Here is a 20,452-nt window from a genome sequence, read left to right as displayed (position 1 = left end):
AGATAGTAAGTTCACTTCTCATGTTGGTTTGAACTCAACCTGGAACCAGTCTTAACCCCTCTCTTTCTCTCACCCCCCACGTCCACTTCCTACAAGAATCCTGGTGCCTATGTCCCACTCTCAAATATAGCCACTTGCATCATCTCTTCTCTTGCCACCGGAATACCATCAGCTCTTGCTTGGGCTATAGGAACAGCCTCTGAACCAGACCCTTGCTTCAGCAGTCAAAATCCTAGACTCATTCCCAACATCCAGCTACAGCAACACTCAAAAAATGCAGATCACATCGTGTCACTCCTCTGCTCAAACGCTGCCATGACCCATCTCACGGAGAGTAAAAGTCAACACTTACAAAGACCTTCAAGGCTTCATAGCATTGCTTCAAACCCTCTCAGACCCTGAATATCCATCCTAAAGCAATCATTTTGTGACGTCACTTACTATGCCAAAATAATATTCAATAATGATATCCTATACCTACATATGTAATTTCTGAAACCTTAACTATAATTACTACAACACCATCAATGTAAAGGAAAGGCAAATTAGGAAGAAAGAAACTTAACCCCCCACATTAAGTCACCTATAATGCTTAGGCACCACTTCGAAAGATGACATTAAAAAAGTAGTAGCTTGGGGGACGCCTGGGTGGCTCAGCGGTTGAGCGTCTGCCTTCGGCTCAGTGCATGACCCCGAGGTCCTGGAATCGAATCCCACATCGGGCTCCCCTGCAGGAACCTGCTTCTCTCTCTGCCTGGGTCTCTGCCTCTTTCTCTCTGTGTCTCATGAATAAATAAATAAAATCTTTAAAAAAAAAGTAGTGGCCTGTGCATTACTATAATGAAAAAGTTTGGGTTAAAGAGAAGTAAGTAATTCAGAAGTCATTTAGTTTAAGAAGTCCAAGAAAAATGAGAAGGCAGGCACACACCAGCCTATAGGCTAGTGCTGAGGGCGAATAATAACAGACTGGGTTTATCAGCCTGTGATAAGATAAAGAAGGAAACAAGGTTAACTGGAGTGGAGACAGCAGGATGAGGCTAATGACAAACCGTCCAAATGGAGATAATGAAACCATATGACACTGCGATTGAGCTGAGCCTCATCTGTCACGTGAGGGTGAGGACAAGCCCTCCTGCTTCGACAAGGGGCAGGATAGTAGTACAGTTGCACAGGTGGTGCATCTGGCTCTGGAAATCCCACTGTATATCAAAGCATTTAAGTCAATTGGCAGGGGCTGCGTGATACTCACCCCAAGCCCCACTGGCTTAAAAACAAAGGATTTGATCAACTATGCTGCAATTTAAAAGAAGCAACCAAAATTAAAAATAAACATTAAAAAGAATTTAATATTTTTCATGATTTTGCAGATTGGCTGGGTAATCTCCCTACTTGCTTCCCCAGGGCCCCTGTGAGGTTGCCATCACCCGAAAGGTCAGCTGGGTGAGAATATCTAGGTGGCCTCACTCTCAGGTCTGCTAGTCGCATTGGGTGCTGGCTGGGGTGCCTCTGTCGTCCTCTGCGTGTCCGCTCATCCCCCCGAAGCCAGCCCGCCTAGCCCAGCTTCCCGACAGCAGTACCAGGACGGCATTGCAAGGGGGCGAGAGCAGAAGCCATATAACCTCACGAGGCCTGGGCTCCAAATTCACACATCACTTCTCTTGGTCAAAGCCACATCCTATGGGTCAGAGCAAGTCGCGAGGCCCTCACAGATTCAAGGGGTAGGGAAACAGACTCCACCTCTTGCAGTCCTCAGGGCTTTAAAAGACCCTGGGAAGAATATCTATGGTTGGGTAATAGGGAATGGAGGATGAACAAAGAGCTTCTGCAAAGGGCTTGAGTGGTATAAATTTGGGGACAGTAACAACAGGACCAACAACAATAATAAGTAATAACACAAAACGCTTACGTGGCACGCACCATTGGCCAGGTTCTGTTAAAAGTGTTTGCATGTAACACCTCATTTACGCCTCCTGGACATCCTTTGAGACAGGTGCATTTATGATCACTCTCCCACAGATGTGGAAATCGGGCACAGCGAGGTTCAGCGATTTTCCCAGTCCCGCTGCTGCTGGGCGGCAGTGCCAGCGTGTACAGCCCAACAGAGTCAAGAGTCCATGATTCTTTTTTTTCCTTAGGATTTTATTTATTTATTCATGAGAGACCCAGAGAGAGAGGCAGAAACACAGGCAGAGGGAGAAGCAGGCTCCCTGCAGGGACCCGGATGCAGGACTCAATCCCAGGACCTCAGGGTCACGACCTGAGCTGAAGGCAGACGCTCAACCCCAGAGCCACCAGCCGTCTCAAGAGTCCATGCCCTTCACCCTTGTGCTGTAGTGCCCATTCTGACACAGCAAAAGGCAACCCCCAATCACCCCGTGTGTGCTTTACGCAATCTGAAATCCTTACTAGGGTAGTAAAAATTAAAATACATAGAGGGCAATAAACGTCGACGATAAATTAAATTCAGTGAAACCCTTGCATTTCCTGTACCTGTGTTACCTTAATAATTATAAAGGCAGTCTCAGAGCTCCTCGGGTACATATTTGCAGTTGGTTTACTGTAAAAACTGAACCATTTTCCCGAAAACCAATTAGTAGCACCGCTGGAGCAGGGTTGCTCAGAAAATTTTTCAATTGACCTCAAGACAATGTTTTTATTCCACTTTGTCTTGGGGCAAATACCCTACGTTTTAGTGCATGTACACAGCTTCTTACTTTCAAAGGTTAACATAACCAGAGAGCCAAGTGCGTCGTGATTTCTATTTGCAGGAGGTTTGGAACACGAGGGCGTTGAACAACCACCGAGCACGAAGTGGTACAATTACTCATCGTACGTATGTGTCTCACATGCCCAAGACCCCCACTGTCCCTGCTTGGGCCCCCTGCACTCCAGTAGTGGGTGCCTCCTCTCAGTGTGGTGACCAAATTACCCCACAAATATTCCAAGCCCCTCCCCGTGTCTGACACCGCACCCCCCGGAATGCTCCTCCACATACAGGGACTCCCCCCTCCACTTCTTTGATTTCCTCTCTCACCTTTCTCCCCCTGGCTCCCTCCTCTGGAGCACACTGATTTCTTTCCTGTCCCTCAAACATGCGAGTCCCACTCCCTTTTTAGGGCCTGGGCATCTGTGGCTACTGTAGGTTGGGGTGTCTCTCCCTCCCGGGGTGCCAGGACTGGCCCTGGTCACCACCCAAATCTCACTTAACCACCCTGTATGAATTACCGCCGTCCCTGCTGAGGCAGGACCCCTGCAATCTACCTTTTCCTATTTACTGTCTGTCCAGGGCACTCGGCAGGCCAGAGGGCTGCGAGGCACATGCAACCTCCTCCAACTTCCACTGCCCGGCTGGAAACACTGCCACTTGCTAGAGGGCGACATGGGGCACGTTGCTTGACTCCATAAGTCCAATGGTTCTAGTCTGTTAAGAGGGGATGATAATGATAGAACCAACCGGGAAAGGTCATGTGAAGGGCAAATGCTTGAATACACGTGAAGGACCCAGAGCAGGGCTTGGCACACAGGTAAATGGCCAACACTTTTCTGTTATGATCGCCTTACGCAGTATGTTTATTGATCACCTTCCGGTACATTTATTGATCACCTTCTCTGCGATGAAGGAAGCCCCATAAGAGACAGGTTTGGTCCAGTGCTTTCTCCCCCAGCCCTAGAGGGCGCCCGGGAACATCGTAGGTGCTTAACGAGCATTGAGTGCTTAACTGAGTTACTTAGTTGTACAAATGATTTTCCACATTTGGGCAGTTTGTTTATTTATTTATTTATTTATTTATTTATTTATTTATTTAATTTAAAAACTCTTTAACACTCAACCAAAGCTTCATGAAAGAAGGGAAGTATCCTCTACGTGGAAACCGTAGCTGATAACAACACTCAGTAACCTGCACAAAGTCATCCTCTTCTTAAGCAATGGACTTTGAAGTTGTACTCCTTTCTGACTCCTCTCTTTCTCCTCTGTCTCCCTCTTTCTAACAGTTACTGAGGCATTTTTTTTAAAAAAACAGTAGCAATGCTTTGGGGAGTCAAACGTTAATAGCTGAATGGAAAAACCAAGGATATATTTACGTTTTCCGAAAGTACACTAATGAGCAACGAGGATATGTGCATAGACTTTGTGGGATGAAGCATCAATTGAGTCATTCCCACTTGAATTACGCCCCAGACAGTAGCTGGTGCATTACCTACCATCCAACCTACTACCTATTCTGATCACCTACCTACCTTTGGTGGGGAGGGGAGTTTGGATATTTGATTATCTGTGGAATCACAAGTTTTAAAACCTTCTGGAAAGTATTCATTTGCTGAAGTGGCTTTTGAAATCCAGAGTCATCCTTTGTAATCATTTAGTTTACATAATAACAAAAAAGAGGTGTGTTAAGAATCCTCTGCTGTGATATAGAGATGGTGTTGGACAAGGAAAACAAACCACTTTCTCATAGAAGCTGACTCATGATCACACCTACATACTGGGCACATAAACTCAATTTTTAACGTGCTATTTTAGTTGAGAATTATTGCAAGATCAACATACCACTGCCTCATTTTGTTTTCATTAACATAATCCCCATATTTGTATCATTTAGGAATCCCCCCTCATTAAAATGTTTTTAATTAAAAAAAAAAATTGCTATGTTTTTTGGTATTTCTACCAAAACTGGTAGAAATAACTTTTGTTAAAGGACTCGGCTCTACTACATGACAGAAGGGGATAAAGACGAAATGGTTACTCAGTACACCATTTATCTCAATCTTGAGTTTTCTTATCTGGAAAATGGCAACATTTGCAGCGTCTCTTCTGCATGCTTTTCAGAAGACTGATGTTACTGACACAGATAATAAGGTCAACTCCCTTTCAGGGAGACTGTCCTACAAGTTAGACCAGGAAGCAGGTATCACCCTTGGGGTAGCCTCGTGGGAGTGGCTCCATCCTTCTTCATTCTACGGATGCGAACGCAGTTGTGTGTATGGCCAAACCTAAGCCTTGCCCAATAACACCCACATGTGCTCTTCCTGTGCTGTGTGATCATCCTGAAAATAAATGCGCTTCTCAACAACCCTGTGTTATCAAGGTGATGTATGCTATTGGGGGGGAGAAAATAACTACTCTTTCTAACGTGAAGAAGCAGAGCTGTCTTACCTCGTAGGTGCTGGTGATGCCAGACCTGTAGAACACAGGGAGAAAGAGCTCCGACGTGAGGATGATGACAAAGGTGTAGGCGATGAAGAAGAGCACAAAGGATGCCCCAAAGCGGTAAACCTCCGAGGGGGCCCCCAGCACAGTGACAGCTGACATGAAGCTGGCTGTCAGAGACAAGGCCACGGGGCCAAAGCTCATCTGCCTTCCCCCGACCAAGAACTCTCTTGAAGTTGCCTTTTTCCTCTCCTTAATAGCAAAGAACACCCCAATCCCGGAGGAAATGACAAAGAGGGCCGCAAACACGACATAATCCCAAACTGCAAAGCTTTTGGCCTCCATGCTGGGCAGGATGGCACCAGAGAGGTGCTTCCAACCAGGGCTCAGGGGGAAGCTGCTTCCAAAATCGGAGCTCAGGACAGTGGTTGCTTTGCCGAGAGAGATCAAGGTGATTTTGGGAGGAGACTGATGACCGTAGGCACTTGAGTGGGTCTCCAGACACCAAGCTGTATTCAGGGAAGATCTCAAAGTTGACTCCAAAGAAGAATCTGGTAGTAAGTAGTATTGGTACCGCCGAGTGAGAACGTGCAATCCGACCCGGCCAGGAGCTGTATGTTCCCCTGCTAAAACGGAGAGGGAGTTCAGATGTGTTCTGAAATTAATAACCATGGGGGTGGAATGGACTTCCAGATAACATGCTCTTTTATCTTCTGGATTTTTTTTGATTTAAGGTTAAACATTACTGGAGAAAAAATGGAAGTGATACAAGTTGAACATCTCAGCATTTTTAAGTAGTGAAATGGAATCTGCACTGGGCAACAGCACCCTCGGGGGTGTCTTTTCCCCGAGTGAGGGAGGAAGGGAGGGTGGAGGCAGGGTACCTGCAATTGCCCGAGGCAGTGGGTGTGGAGGGAAAGGCGCAAGGGACCGGCAATCAGGAGACCTTTGCTCAAGTTGGCTCCACTCTAAGCAAGCTGTGTAATCGCTGCAAGTCATTTAACCTTTCTGAGCTTCAGCTGGAGCATGGAGGTAATAAGACCGCAAGGGGTTACTATGAGGCTTCAAGTGTCTCAAACTTTCTACCCTCTTTCCCCCATCTGTTAATATGAAAGCCGATAATATCTACCTCATTGGCTCTTATTGGTAAACGTTTACAGTGGACCCCTCCTGAACATAGTAGTTGATTCTCTCTTAACTCAGAAAATGGATTTACCAATAATTAATAAACCATTTATGGGGCATCTGGGTGGCTCAGTCAGTTAAGCATCTGCCTTCGGCTAAGGTCATGATCCAGGGTCCTGGGATGGAGTCCTAAGCATGGGGCTCCCCACTCAGCGGGGAGCCTGCTTCTCCCTCCCCCTCTGCCCCTCCTGCCTTGTGCTCTCCCTTGCTCTCTTTCTGTCAAATAAATAAGTAAAATCTTAAAAAAAAAAAAAAACACCATTTGTATTCCTCCATTTTATCTCCATCTCTCCTTCATTTTGACATTTACAACTCAACACTTGTACCTGAGGTTAACTCAGAATTAGTTTTAGGACAAATAAGAAAAGGAAGGTGAAAATCCAGTTACAGACTCCCGTTTCTGCTCTTGTTAGACCATCAATTGTCCTGAAGTGTCCCCACTAAGCCTTTGGGGGACGGTTTCTCTATTTTGTTCATACTTCTCCTCTTTCTCGATGGTCTTCCCTGACCCTCGCCCTACAAAGCCTGGTTATTCCACAAGATATAGTTCCTGTCTCCTCTGCTGTGTGGAGCCTTCCCTGACTCACACCTGCTCGCTCCACCCCAGCCACCGTGGGAGCAGCCCCTCCTGGGACTGCGTATTCTCCGCTATTTTAAAGAACCTACATGAGTGTCTGTATGAGTCTGTCAGCTGTTGTAGATGACCAACTTTTGGAAGATAGGGACAAGGCCCGGTCCAGAGTGATCAAGAAACAGTAGCCACTGTAGAAAATAAGGAAATAATCAACAAAGCAAAAGAAGAAATTGTAAATTATCCAACATGCCCAACGCCAGAAACATTTTCTGCCAAACAGAGGAAATTCTAATCTTGCTTTTGACATCTGGATAATTGAACATATCTGTGATGATTTGTTTAGTCTGGATATTGTCTTCCCTCTCTACTGTGCTCCATGGATTTGGAAGGGCATTGGAAGCACTGATGGCCAAAATATACTTGTAGTTACAAATAAATACGCAAAGACCGCCAGGAGCTATCAGTGTCCTGTTAAATTTCCTTCTCTAAATTTGCAGACTTGACATGATCAGTGTTAATGGGAAACCAGGCCTTTAATATTTTTATTTTAACCTAAGCTTTTAATTATTTTTATCATGCACCATTCTGATTATGTAACAGAGTTTTGTTTGTAACAGTCTCAGCAGAAAATCAGAACTCTGGCTTTCAGAGATTTGACTACCTTTTACTTTAATATTAACACCAACTAAGTGTTAATATTCAATCCACAAAGGGTGTAAACAACTTGTTCTGGTCAGGTGAATATTTGCTCAAAACATTATCATTATATCTATGAGGTCCCAGGGTTAAATACCAGCAGCTTACGGTTGACGAGTCCATGAGTGCTGCTGATTTTAATGAATCAGTGTCAAGAAACAGTATTGTCTACATAACTTGCATTTGTCTTGGATGTCAAGACAGTGGGGAAATAGAGCGGCTGATGGTTTGGTATGGGAAGGAAACTCCATGCTTCTCACAATAACATATTCCTTGCTTTCAACATTTTGCTGACTATGAGGCACAGCATCAATTTATTAATTTAATTCTCAGTTATCTCCCATTTTTTGAAAATCTTTCCATCCTATTGGTAGCATTCAGTGTCTTCAAACTCTCTTCCTCCTTCCCCATGAAATTCACTCCATGCAAGGTTCATGGTGAACCTATATAAGATATAGGATCAACTTACTAATAACTTTTCAGGGAAAACAACACAACCAGCACATGCAATGGGTGTATCAATTATTTTTTAAAGATCTACTTATTTATTTGAAAGAGAGAGAAAGAGAGCAGAGGAAAAGGGAGAGGAGAGAGACAAGCAGACTACCTGCTGAGTGGGGAGCCTGTTGGGACTTGATCCCAGGACCCTGAGATCATGACCTGAGCTGAAATTAAGAGTTGGACACTTAACCAACTGAGCCACCCAGGCACCCAATGGCTATATCAGTTAGAAGGTACATCCCTATAACAAAAATATTAGCATGGAAGGGTGGGAAAATGTACTTCTTTAATCTGAAGAAACCCCAGTATCTCCTGTATCATTTTGCAGGAACTCCAAATGCAAACACTGAAACTTGTTCCTTAGTGTAAGGTGGAAACCTTTGTTAGAAGGTAAGACATCATCACCGGCTCCCCCCAACACACACACTCTCTCCCCTAAGGAGGCTCCACTATCCAATTCCTACTGCATAATTGGTTAGATTTGTTGTTGTTTTCAGTAATAGTCTCCTTGGTGTAAAATAGTTCTGCACTTTGCTTGGAGCAAGTTCTAATGGGAGAAAGCAAGAGAGTTTGAGAACATTGAATGCTACCAAAGGGAGGAAACAGTAAAGCACTGGCAAGATTAGACATCTGGGGGTATAGTGTTGGAGACTAGGCATAGGAATAAAGACAAAAACAAAACAAAACAAAACAAAAACCAGTACATGAATCTATCTGGTGGCAGAGACATTTCTCAAAGCTAGTAAGACTATCTTAAAACCAGTGTAAGGAGAACCAAAGGGGTTCTAACAATGAGATTAACATTAAATGTTAGTATTTTTTCCAGCTTTATTGAGATATAAGTGACATGTAGCATTATGTAAGTTTAAGATATACAATGTGATGGTTTGATATGCTTATATATTGTGGAATGATCACCACAATAGGGTTAGTTGACTGCATCATTTCCCATAATTACCTTCTTGGGGGGTGGGCAGTGAGGACATTCAGGATCTACTCTCTTAGCAACTCTTAAGTATATAATAGGTATATTATACCATAGGTATAATGGTATTAGGTATATAATACCATATTGTTAACTATAGTCACCATGCTGTACATCAGGTCCTCAAATAAATGTTAAATTTTTGTCATGTTGTGCTGGAGTGTAATTCCCTTCTTCACCTCAACCTTTATGGAAAAGCTGTTACATCACTGGTATTATGTTGATTTATATTCATCATTACACTAAAGGGAAAAGAGATTGTGTTTGTCTTTAGGTTCAAAATACAGAAGGAGGAAGGAAAACTATTGAAGGAAGTATGACACATAGGGGAAATTGAGGACCCAGTAAAAACAAAAATTGGGTGGCTGAGTCGGTTAAGCAACTGACTCTTGATTTTGGCCCAAGTCATGATCTCAGGGTTGTGAGATTGAGTGTCATGGTAGGCTCCATGCTAGATATAGAGCCTGCGTAAATTGCAGAAAAGACCTCCTGACAATATTTATGACCTTTGAGATTGATTATTCCATCAAAGTCGGGAGATTGAGCTTTTTTGTCTTTGTTTTTTTGTCTTGTGTTTGTCTTTCTTTCTCTTTTCCTTTCCTTCTTATCCTTCCTTTCTTTCTTTCTTTCTTTCTTTCTTTCTTTCTTTCTTTCTTTCTTTCTTTCTTTCTTTCTTTCTTTCTTTCTTTCTTTCTTTCTTTCTTTCTTTCTTTCTTTCTTTCTTCTTTCACCTTCTCTTTCCTCCTTCCCTCTCTCCCTCCTTTCCTTCCTAATATAAAAAGAAGGGTGATCTGAGAAGGCTAGAGGTTTGGGGGCACTGAGGAGTTAATACTTGAATTTCATTTACATCTTCTCACTAGAAAAAAAAGATTGTTCCCAAACCCTTGTGTAATATAGTGGAGAGCATCCTTTACCTGCAACAAGAGACCAGGTTTCTTTCTCCATCCTGTCACTAAGCTGTTCTATGATTTTGTTACTATTTCCTCTGGTTCTTAGTTACCACATTTGTAAAAAATGATGGTATATCCTATTAATAATTAGATATTCAGATTAATATAAGTAACTAAATCACTTTTCAAGTCTACTCAGATGTTGCCTTCTTTGATTAAACTGCAAACAACCACCTTCAAATCTTCCTTCCCTACTCTATTTTTTCTTCAAAAATGTATCCTCTACTAATATAATTTGTAACATTTTATTTTTTAAAGATTTTATTTATTTATTTATTTATTTGAAAGACAAGGGGAGCACAAGTGGGGAGAGAAGCAGAGGCAGAGGGACTAACAGACCCTGTGCTGAGTTCAGAGCCCAGTGCAGACCTTGATCCCTCAACCCTGAGATCGTGACCTGAACAGAAATCAAGAGTCAGATGCTTAACTGAATGAGCCACCTACTCAGGCACCCCACTATATAATATTTTAAATGTTAACATCCCTCAACTGAAATGAAAACTTTCTAAAGGGATTTATCTACTTTGTTTTCTAAGGTAACCTCATAATCTAGAAGTTTCTGTCCCTTAACAGACACCCCATACATCAAACTGAAGTATATAAATTCTAGGAGTCCATTCCATCTTTATAATCTATGTTTAATCCCTATTTTACTGAAGAAAAAAATAAAAAAACTAATAAAAAATCTTTCAAGATTTTTTTTTAAGCTTAAGTATTAATCTACCTCCAAACATATTTTCCATGTAAAATTGATATTTATATTCCATCCTGTCAAGTTCCCAAATTCATTGTAGCTAAATGGGACTGTGGTTAAAATTTCACTCACTCATTCTACATACACTTAACAAATGTGAAGAGACGGTTATTCAAACCTTTAAGAGGCAAATTTCAAAGTCCAGCAGATAATGTTATTTAGAACCGACCTACGGCATTGCAGGTCTACAGTAAACAAGTAGAACATTGGAAAGGAATATCCAGCTGGAAGGGCAATTGAGCATGAGGATCAAGGTCCTCATTAAACGCCCTTAAGTACTCGTCATTGTAGAACAGCATGATCGACAATGGGCTTGATTTGCTAAATAAGTATAAAAGAAGAACATTTCTTGTTTAGTTCATGCTTCTAGCCATTAAAATAGAACTTTTGAATAATCTTGAAAAGGGGATGGATTCTCTTATTGTCTGAAACTTTCATGTATTATTTTGGTTCTCATATGACTATAAAAATCTGTAAAACTTTTTTTAAAAATTAAAAAAATGTGTAAAAAATAGTATCAATAGTCCCATTTTACAAATGTTAGGAAAAAAAGCACATTCAAGTGCTTAGCCCAAGGTCAAGAACAAGGTCATATAGCTTCTGAGAAGTGGTTTTTAGACTCGAGTAAAGCCTGGATAACTCCAAAATCTATACTGTTTATACTGAGTATTTCTTACAAAAACATTTTTTTTTGTTTCAAATTTTTATTTAAGGGATCCCTGGGTGGCGCAGTGGTTTAGCGCCTGCCTTTGCCCCAGGGTGCGATCCTGGAGACCCAGGATCGAATCCCACGTCGGGCTCCCGGTGCATGGAGTCTGCTTCTCCCTCTGCCTATGTCTCTGCCTCTCTCTCTCTCTCTCTCTCTCTGTGTGACTATCATAAATAAATAAAAATTTAAAAAAAAACAAATTTTTATTTAAATTCTGGTTAGTTAACACATAGTATAATACTGGTTTCAGGAATAGGATTTGGTGATTCATCACTAACATATAACATCCAGTGGCCATCACAACAAGTCCTTAATACCCATCACCCATTTAGCCCATCCCCTGCCCACCCTTCCTCCAGCAACTCTTGGCTTGTTCTCTATATTTAAGAGTCTCTTAGGGTTTGCCTCTCTCTCTCTCTTTTTTCCCTTGCCTGTTTTGTTTCTTAAATTCCACATATGAGTGAAATCATATGGTGCTTGTCTTTGACTTACTTTGCTTAGCATAATCCACTCTAGCTCGATCCACGCTGTTACAAATGGCAAGATTGCATTCTTTTCAATGGCTCAGTAATATTCCATTGTATATATCTTATAAAGACATTTTCAGCTTACTCACTTTTTAGTTTAAATGGAGAGACTTTTTAAAAGTATTAAAGGGGGATGCCTGGGTGGCTCAGCGGTTGAGCATCTGCCTTCAGCTCAGGTCATGATCCCGGGGTCTGGGATTGAGTCTCGCATCAGGCTCCCTGCACGGAGCCTGCTTCTCCCTCTGCCTGTGTCGCTGCCTCTCTCTGTGTCTCTCATGAATAAATAAATAAAATCTTTAAAAAATAAAATAAAAAAATAAAAGTTTTAAAGGGATGCCTGGGTGGCTCAGTTGGTTAAGGATCCGACTCTGATTTTGGCCCAGGTCATGATCTCAGGGTTGTGAGATCGAGTGCCATGGTAGGCTCCATGCTGGATATAGAGCCTGCTTAAGATTCTCTCTCTTCCTCTCCTTCCCTCCCACCTCACTCCCTCTCTCATGCATGCATGTATGTGCTCTCTCTTTCTCTAAAAAAAGGTATTGAAGAAAAATTTAAGTCTTTCTACCTTGTCAATCTGAACAGTGACAATCAACGCATCTCCAGTGAAATAGAGCAGTGATAGCCAAGGCTCCTCATGTTCTGTAACACTCTCATGTTCTCAAGTACCTTATCAATCGATCAATCAATAAAACTTCAATTAAATTCAAGCAAATTTTAATATTAAGTATCTTTTATTTATTCAGAATCTTTTGAAATATATTTGAACAGGATAATACAGTTGGCAAGTTTTGATGTAACTTTATCAGTTACTGTGGAATCTCCTCTGTACCTAATTTCCTATCCTATTCCAGGGTTCCTCATGTCACCCTTGCTACCACTGGACACCACTATGAATGAGTGGCTTTGTGTATTTCCTGAACATTTGTCATCACTGGGAATATACAAACAAATCTGTCCTAGCTTCAAAGGCAACATCAAGAGAAAAAGGTAAAAATGTGCAATGGTAACTACAACATAGAGTTTTTTCCAACAGTGACCCATTTGGAGTGTGATGTGGGTGACTGTGTTCTCACCTGCTTAGTGTCAAATCAAAGATAACATTGTCTTCCTTTATAAAAGATTAAGATGGTCATAATGGAGGTCCATCGACACTGGTCACAGGGCACTCACTGTTCAAGTGCTGAGTTTCTTAGTGATATTTATGTGTGTGTTTTAGATTTTTAGTCTGAGAAATAATTCGTAGAAACTTTATTCTAATTCTATATTTTCTAATGTTTGATTAGACTTGATTAGACTTGGTTTCCTCACCATGTTAAGTTGCCAGGCTTTGTATTTTATCTTGGTTGATGATACATTTAAAAAGTTCCTCTAGAAAAAATTCCCATCAGGATTTAGGTTTTTCAGGTAACTGTTTCAAAATTGTTAACATTAAGGAAAAATGCTTCCCATTACATTGAAAGCATAAAAAAACAGAACTCAAATTTTTTCACAGTCAATTACCCACTTTTTTGGCCTTGGGAAAATTGCTTTACATCTTCATCAACTCAGGATAGTGGCTAAGTTATTCACAGGGCATGATGGGCAGTAAGGCAGGGGGAAGTTAGAATAAATGGATGCAATTCTTCATGCGGCTCTCTGTAGGCGTTCCACAGGCGTACCCAAGTCCCATATAAGGATTTTTAGCAGGACCTCCTTTGCTAGGAGCCTCAAATTTGTTTTATTTCATTTCTATCTCCTTTCTATTGAAGCTTGCTCTTGGTGGCTTTTCTTACGGTTTTCAGATAATTTAACAAACTTAAACATGATAGTAAATTGATAGATACATACATATGTGTCAAGAAGTGAAGGGCCTAATTATTAGCAGTGAACACTAGAGGATTTAAACCAGAGCTAGGCTCACATTTTTGCTCAGCCATTTATAATCTCACCACCTCAAATAAGTTATTTAATTTCTTTGACACTCAATCACTCATCTTCGAAAGAGAAATAAGAGCCTTTTCGCTAGACGACTATGAATGTTAGAGGCATGTGTCGTATACAGAGTTCACACATCATAGGAACCTCAAAACTGATGTCTGTCACACCTCTATTAGTGAGAGCTGTTGCATTTGCACCAGGAGTTTTCAACACTATTCTGGAAAGAACAAAGACTACAGGAAAACAACATAGGAAGAACCTTATAATTATTTATTTCCCAATCCAGGGGGGCAAAGGTCAGATTTCTGACTGGGAGTTTTCTTGGTTTTTGCTCTATTCTATATCTGGAATTTCTAGACTATGGAAATCCTCCTGGTGTCATTGCACTGTTGTAATTTATCACATTGTACATTTTATATCACTTCTGTCTTCCTTTTCTTTCTTCCTATCTGGGGATAGGAATAGTCATGTAAATGGGGTAAAAATTCTAGCTCAGCTGAAATCTGTCAGCTGCAGCTAATTTTGTTTCGTGATTCTGTAGGTATTTGCAGCTATTATAGCTTCTAAGACACTTCTTGTCACCTTTGCACTCAAGATAAGCAAGTGTATGGCCCATTTTAAAAATGTTTCAAACTTTCCTAAATCAGCATTATTTCAGTTATCCGATGAAGCAAAAATATTATGCAATGTCACAGCAATTAGGACTTGGGGAAGAGTATGTAAGAAAGCATATTTACAAACGATCTTGATTTGCACTATATTTTAGAATTCTAGAGGATTAGAAAGAAGGGGTTATGGAGAAACATTTACAATATTGAGGCCTTTGTGGGACAAACATGGGTTCAAGAAGCTAACTTCTACTTGTTTTAAAATACATCTCTGTATGGAAATGGGTATTTGGATGAGATTTTCATGTATCTACCTACTACATTTCAAGTTTGAAATCCCACTCCTTGTCCCTGCCAAGTATCTTTCCAAATTAATAGATTTAACTTGAGGTTTGTGAGGTCTGTCAGAGATAGCTGAGGTTTTCCTAATAGGAAAGCATGAGTGAACAGCAAAAAATTATTAATTGGGAAGACATGCTATGACATTTTTAATCATGAGTACTTTTGAGAGAAATTTTGGGAAAACATTATAAACCAAATAAATTCACTATTTCTATTTTTAGGAATTCATCACCAGTATATGTTGAAAAGTTAGGTATAGTACACCTGAAGAAGGAGAGTTGGGATTAAGTAGGGAGGGTGCAATTAATTCCAAGATGATGAAGATATCACCAGATGAAAACTTTGTAAAATGAATATACCTCTTTGTAAAAGGAAGCTTCTACTTACCTTACAGGGCTGTTTTGAGATCTCTATACGATTATGTATTCTAAATTATAAAAGCATCACACAAGGATACTGGCATATGCCTTCACAGGAAGGCAGGGGGAATAATAATAGAATCTTGAGCTTGGACATGAAATGGAACAGAATTGCATTTTTTCTGTGTTATTTACTAACTATACAATGTAGTCTGATTGCTGAATCTCTCTGAGTTTCCTCTTCAGTAAAATAGGAATAGCTGGCAGGGTAGTTATGAGCTCCAAAGAGGTAATATAAATCAATAAGATAAATCAGTGCCTAAGGAAGGGTCTACTACACAGTACTTTTCAATACATATTTCTTTCTTTCTTTCTTTCTTTCTTTCTTTCTTTCTTTCTTTCTTTCTTTCTTTCTTTTTCTTTCTCTCTTTCTTCTTTCTTTCTCTTTCCCTTTTTACTATTGGAGTATTTATACAGATTCAATTTAATAAAGCAAGCATTTGTTCAATGCAAACCACATAAAAGGGTCAAAGTGAAGTGCTCAGGAAGTATGCAAAGGGCAAATGAAACCTGGTCCATACTCCTGAGATATCTATCATCCAGTAGGGGTGTGGGGATGGAAAATTGTCTCTAAATAAAGACTTCATATAATTTATGATCCATCATCTTAACTGAGACCACTGACAGTGAAAAGGATTGTGCTGTGATACTGGGGCAGAGGTAACTCAAGCCGTCCCATGCAAACCAAGACAATGGTCACCCTCTTCAGGGGATAATCAGTGAGAATAAATTCAGCTAATTTCTTGCAACTGCCTCAGGCCAACTTTTAGGTCAGTTGTCGGTATTTTGTTTCTGATCACAGGAGGTTCCAGAATGTTCTGGTTTCCAGCCCCCACTCTCTGGCAGTGTCTCTCTCCCCTGGAGAAATTATTGAGATTGAAAAGGGGCTGATCCTTCCACATCTTGTGAAAAAGCACCCTCCCACACAGCATTCCCACTCAGGTGGAGGGAAAGCAGCTGATAAGCTTCGGTGCTCTACTAAGCCTGACTTCTTAATGTGTTTAGTTTTAGTCATCAAAGAGGAAAAATTCTCCAATTGTCAGTGGAATTAAAATCAACCTCACTGTCACAAGCAGAAAAACAAATAGAGCTCAGGATACCTACCGATAGAAACATTGGTGTTTGATTTTGTCTATGTGTTAAGTTTAGGAGCTTCTAGATGATAAGAATCAACTGTGTTCCTATTCAACAGGAACAATCCAATTTCTAGGAATCATAGCTGTCTGTCCATTTCTTGTATGCCCAACATTCTCTTTCCCTAAGAAAGAGAGATGTTACACTTGATTTAAGGGTTCTGGTCTTGAATAACCACTGAACTTGCAAATCTTGCATGAAATTAAGAAAAAAAATAGAGGGGGGGGCTTTTAAAAATCAACCTTGTAAGGCAGAGGTAAATATTTGCTTTCATGAAAACCAGGTATCGTGGTAGGCAGACCATGGCTTTTGTCAGTCAAATCTGGATTCTTTTCCAAGCTCTGCTCCCCACACTACAAGTTTGAGGAAAGTTATGAAAACTGAGATCTTGTTTCCTTAGCTGTAAAAGAGAAACAACATTTTGAAGGGTAATTGTGAATATTAAATAAGACAATGCCTATAAAGCAGTTAAGATAAATACTAGGAAGAGTATTATGGTTATTGTGGATAAGAGAATTAGTACCAGGCATAAGGTGAGGTTCAATAAATGATAACTCAATAAATGGTCTTACTACCGAGGATACAAAGTTATAAACACAACAACTGACAAAAACTTAGAAGAAAAACTTAACTTCATTAAAATTTTTATAATTTTTGCCTAGCAATTTTTTTGCTAAGGGAATAGGTGGCTATTTCTCCTTCAGGTAAAGATTTACTTTTGGACTTTGGTTTTTGTTAATCATTGTTTTATCTAGCAATAAGATGTCGCTGCCTATATATACTGAAGTTCGCAGGTCCACAAGCATAAAGATAAATTTAGCTGAGGTTCTGTGAGTTCGTGAACCATCAAGTTCTACCACAGGGAATAGTCATTGAGAGTGAAGGAAAAAATAGTACTACTTCTTAGAAGAAAAATGACATTTTCAATAATTTTTAGAATCTGAATCATCTTGGATGAAACCTTTGTATAAGTTGATTTCACATCCCAAACTTCTGAAGGATTAAAGGCTCGTTGAAGAAGCATATTATGCAAGGTTGTTTCCAAGTCCATCCCATGGGAAAGGACCTACAGAATGGACAAGAGAAGAAATAAAATGCATCTTTGTGGATCCCCCTATTTACTATGTGCTAGTCAGACGGCTACACACTAAATGATGAACCCAACTACAGGCATACCTCATTTGGTACTTTGCCTTGTCATGCTTCACAGATATTATACTTTTTAAAAATTGAGGTTTTTTTGACCACCTTGCATCAAACAAGTCTATAAGCACCACCTTTCCAACAGCATTTGCTCACATGTCTCCGTGTCCTATTTAGGTATTTCTCACAGTATTTCAAACTTTTTCATTATTATTATTTTTATTACAGTGATTTGTGATTAGTGATCTTTGATGTTGCTATTATAATTGTTTGGGGGCACCTACGAATTGCCCATTTAAGGCAAGGTTAATCGATAAATGTGTATGTTCTTGATGGCTCTGCTGAGTGGCCATTCCTCTATCTCTCTCCCTGTCCTCAGGGCTAACTAACTATTCCCTGAGACACCACAATATTGAAATGAGGCCGATTAATAACCCTACAATGGCCTCCAAGTATTCAAATGAAAGGAAAAGCCACACTTTCAATCAAAAGGTAGAAAGGATTAAGCTTAGTGAGGAAGTCAGGTCCAAAGCCAGGATAGGCAAAATCTAGGCCTTCTGTACCGGTTCACCAAGGTGTGAATGGAGAGGCTAAATTCTTGAAGGAAAATTAAAGTGCTACTCCAGTGAACACATGAGAGATAAGAAAGTGGAACAGCCTTATTGTTGACATGAAGAAAGTTTTAGCAGTCTAGATAGAAGATCAAACCAGCCACGACATTCCCTTAGCCAAAACCAGAGCAAGGCCCTAATTCCCTTTAGTTCTACAAAGGCTGAGAGAGCAAGCTGCAGAAGAAAAATTTGAAGCCAGCTGACCTTGACTCATGAGGTTTTATTAAGAAGCCGTCTTCATGACATAAAAGTGCTGATGTAGAAGCTGCAGCAAGTCATCCTGAAGATCTTGCTAAGATAATCATGAAAGTGCCTGTGCTAAACAAGAAATTTGCAATGTAGACAAAACAGCCTCATACTGGAAGAAGAGGCCATCTAGGACTTTCATAGCTAGAGAGAAAACGCCTCACTACAAAGCTCCAAAGCACAGGCTGACTCTCTTGTTAGGGGCTGGTGACTTTACATTGAAGCCAATGTTCGTCTGCCATTCCAAAAATCCTAAGACCTTTAAGAATTACGCCAATCTCCCCTGCCTGTGCTCTACAAGTGGAACAACAAAGCCTAGATGGCAGCACATCTGTTGATGACCTGGTTTATGGAATATTTTAAGTCCACTATTTAGACATACTACTCGGAAAAAAGATTCCATTCAAAATATTACTGTTCATTGACAATGCACCTGGTCACCCAAGAGCTCTGATGGAGATGTACAGCAAGATGAAAGTTGTTTTCTTGCCTACAAACACAACATCCATTTTTTTTAGCCCACAGATCAAGCAGTAATTTCAAATTTTGAGTCTTGTTATTTAAGAAATACATTTCATATGACTGTAGCTACCATAGATAGTGATTCATCCGATGAATCTGGGCAAAGTAAATTGAAACCCCTCTGGAAAGGTTTCACCATTCTGGATGCCATTGTGAACATTTATGATTCATGAGAAGAGGCAAAAATATCTATACTGACAGGAGTTTGGAAGAAGTTGGTTCCAACCCTCATGGTTGACTTAGCGGGTTTCAAGACTTCAGTGGAGGAAGAAACTGCACATGTGGGGGAAACAGCAAGAGAACTAGAATTAAAAGTAGAGACTGGAGATGGGACTGAATTGCTGCATCTCATGATCAAATTTGAATGGAGAAAGAGTTGCTTCTAATGGATGAGTAAAGAAAGTGGTTTCTTGAGATGAACCTACTCGGTGAAGAAGCTGTGAAGATTGTTGAAATTACAAGATTTAGAATATTACATAAACTTAGTTGATAAAGGTTTGAGAAGATTGACTCCAATTCTGAAAGAATTCTAGTGTGGTTTAAAGTCTATCAACAGGCACATGGGTGGCTCAGTTGGTTAAGCCTCTGCCTTCAGCTCAGGTTGTGATCCTGGGATTGAGCCCTGCATCAGACTCTTTGCTCAGCAGGGAGCCTGCTTCTCCCTCTCCATCTGCTGCTCCCCTTGCTGTGCTCTCTCTCTCTGTCTCTCTCTCAATCTGTGTCAAATAAATAAATAAAATCTTAAAAATAAAGTCTATCAAACAGCATCTTATGCTACTGAGAAACCGTTAATAAAAGGAGGAGTCAATCAATGTATTAGACTTCATTGTCTTATTTTTAAAAATGTCCACAGCCACCTCAACCTTCAGAAACCACCACCTTGATCAGTCCACAGCCATAGAGGCAAGACCCTTCTCTAGCAAAAGATTAAGACTTGCAGGAAGCTCAGGTGGTAATTAGCACTTTTCGGCAATAAAGCATTTTTTAATTAAGGTATGCACACTGCCTTCTTAGACGTAATGCCATTGCACTCCTAACAGACTAAAGCTTTGTATAAACATGAATTTTATACGCACAGAGAAAGCCAACAAATTCATTTGACTTGCTTTGTTGAAATATTTGCTTTATTGCAGTGGTCTGGAACTGAACTTGGCCCAGTGAGAGAATCAGTGAGTAGATCTACAGAATGGATGACAATGGGGATGTTGGGGCTCTAAAACAACAGAAGCTAGGAGACAGACCTAACTGCCAGAAACTGGGATGTTATCATTGCTATAACAAATGGCAATGTCAGGGCAGCAGTCAGGGGGTCCTAAATCAATGAGAGTTGTGGAGATAGTAAGTAGAACAGAACATCTCTACGGGCACAAATACCTGGAGATCTCAGGTATCAGCATGTTCCCCAAAGTCTCAGTTACAGGGTTCACCATGTTCGGGAACTCATCTGGTGGCCGTGTCCTCAACCCATGCATGTATATGG

At 40.6% G+C, this 20,452-nt stretch overlaps 1 protein-coding gene and 1 long non-coding RNA gene across 2 annotated transcripts in view; one reads left to right on the top strand and one right to left on the bottom strand.

Annotated features, from left to right (window-relative positions):
- The window catches only part of SLC5A12 (solute carrier family 5 member 12), a 46,824-nt gene extending 40,978 nt beyond the window's left edge, over positions 1-5,846 (bottom strand). The window contains exon 1 of the mRNA XM_041730543.1: positions 5,156-5,846. Coding sequence (XP_041586477.1) covers positions 5,156-5,821 — 666 coding nt within the window. The 5' untranslated portion in view covers positions 5,822-5,846. The remainder of the gene's footprint in view (positions 1-5,155) is intronic.
- A 234-nt stretch (positions 5,847-6,080) lies between these two features.
- On the top strand, positions 6,081-20,143 carry LOC121475957. The gene is made up of 3 exons (XR_005983855.1): positions 6,081-6,181; positions 12,882-13,017; positions 20,106-20,143. It is a non-coding gene; the product is annotated as an uncharacterized LOC121475957 (long non-coding RNA).
- The last annotated feature ends 309 nt before the right edge of the window (positions 20,144-20,452 follow it).

Source organism: Vulpes lagopus, chromosome 15 (genome assembly GCF_018345385.1).
Source record: "Vulpes lagopus strain Blue_001 chromosome 15, ASM1834538v1, whole genome shotgun sequence".
NCBI lineage: Eukaryota > Metazoa > Chordata > Mammalia > Carnivora > Canidae > Vulpes > Vulpes lagopus.
Note: the sequence above shows the minus strand (reverse complement) of the source record. Positions and strands in the feature narration are given on the sequence as shown.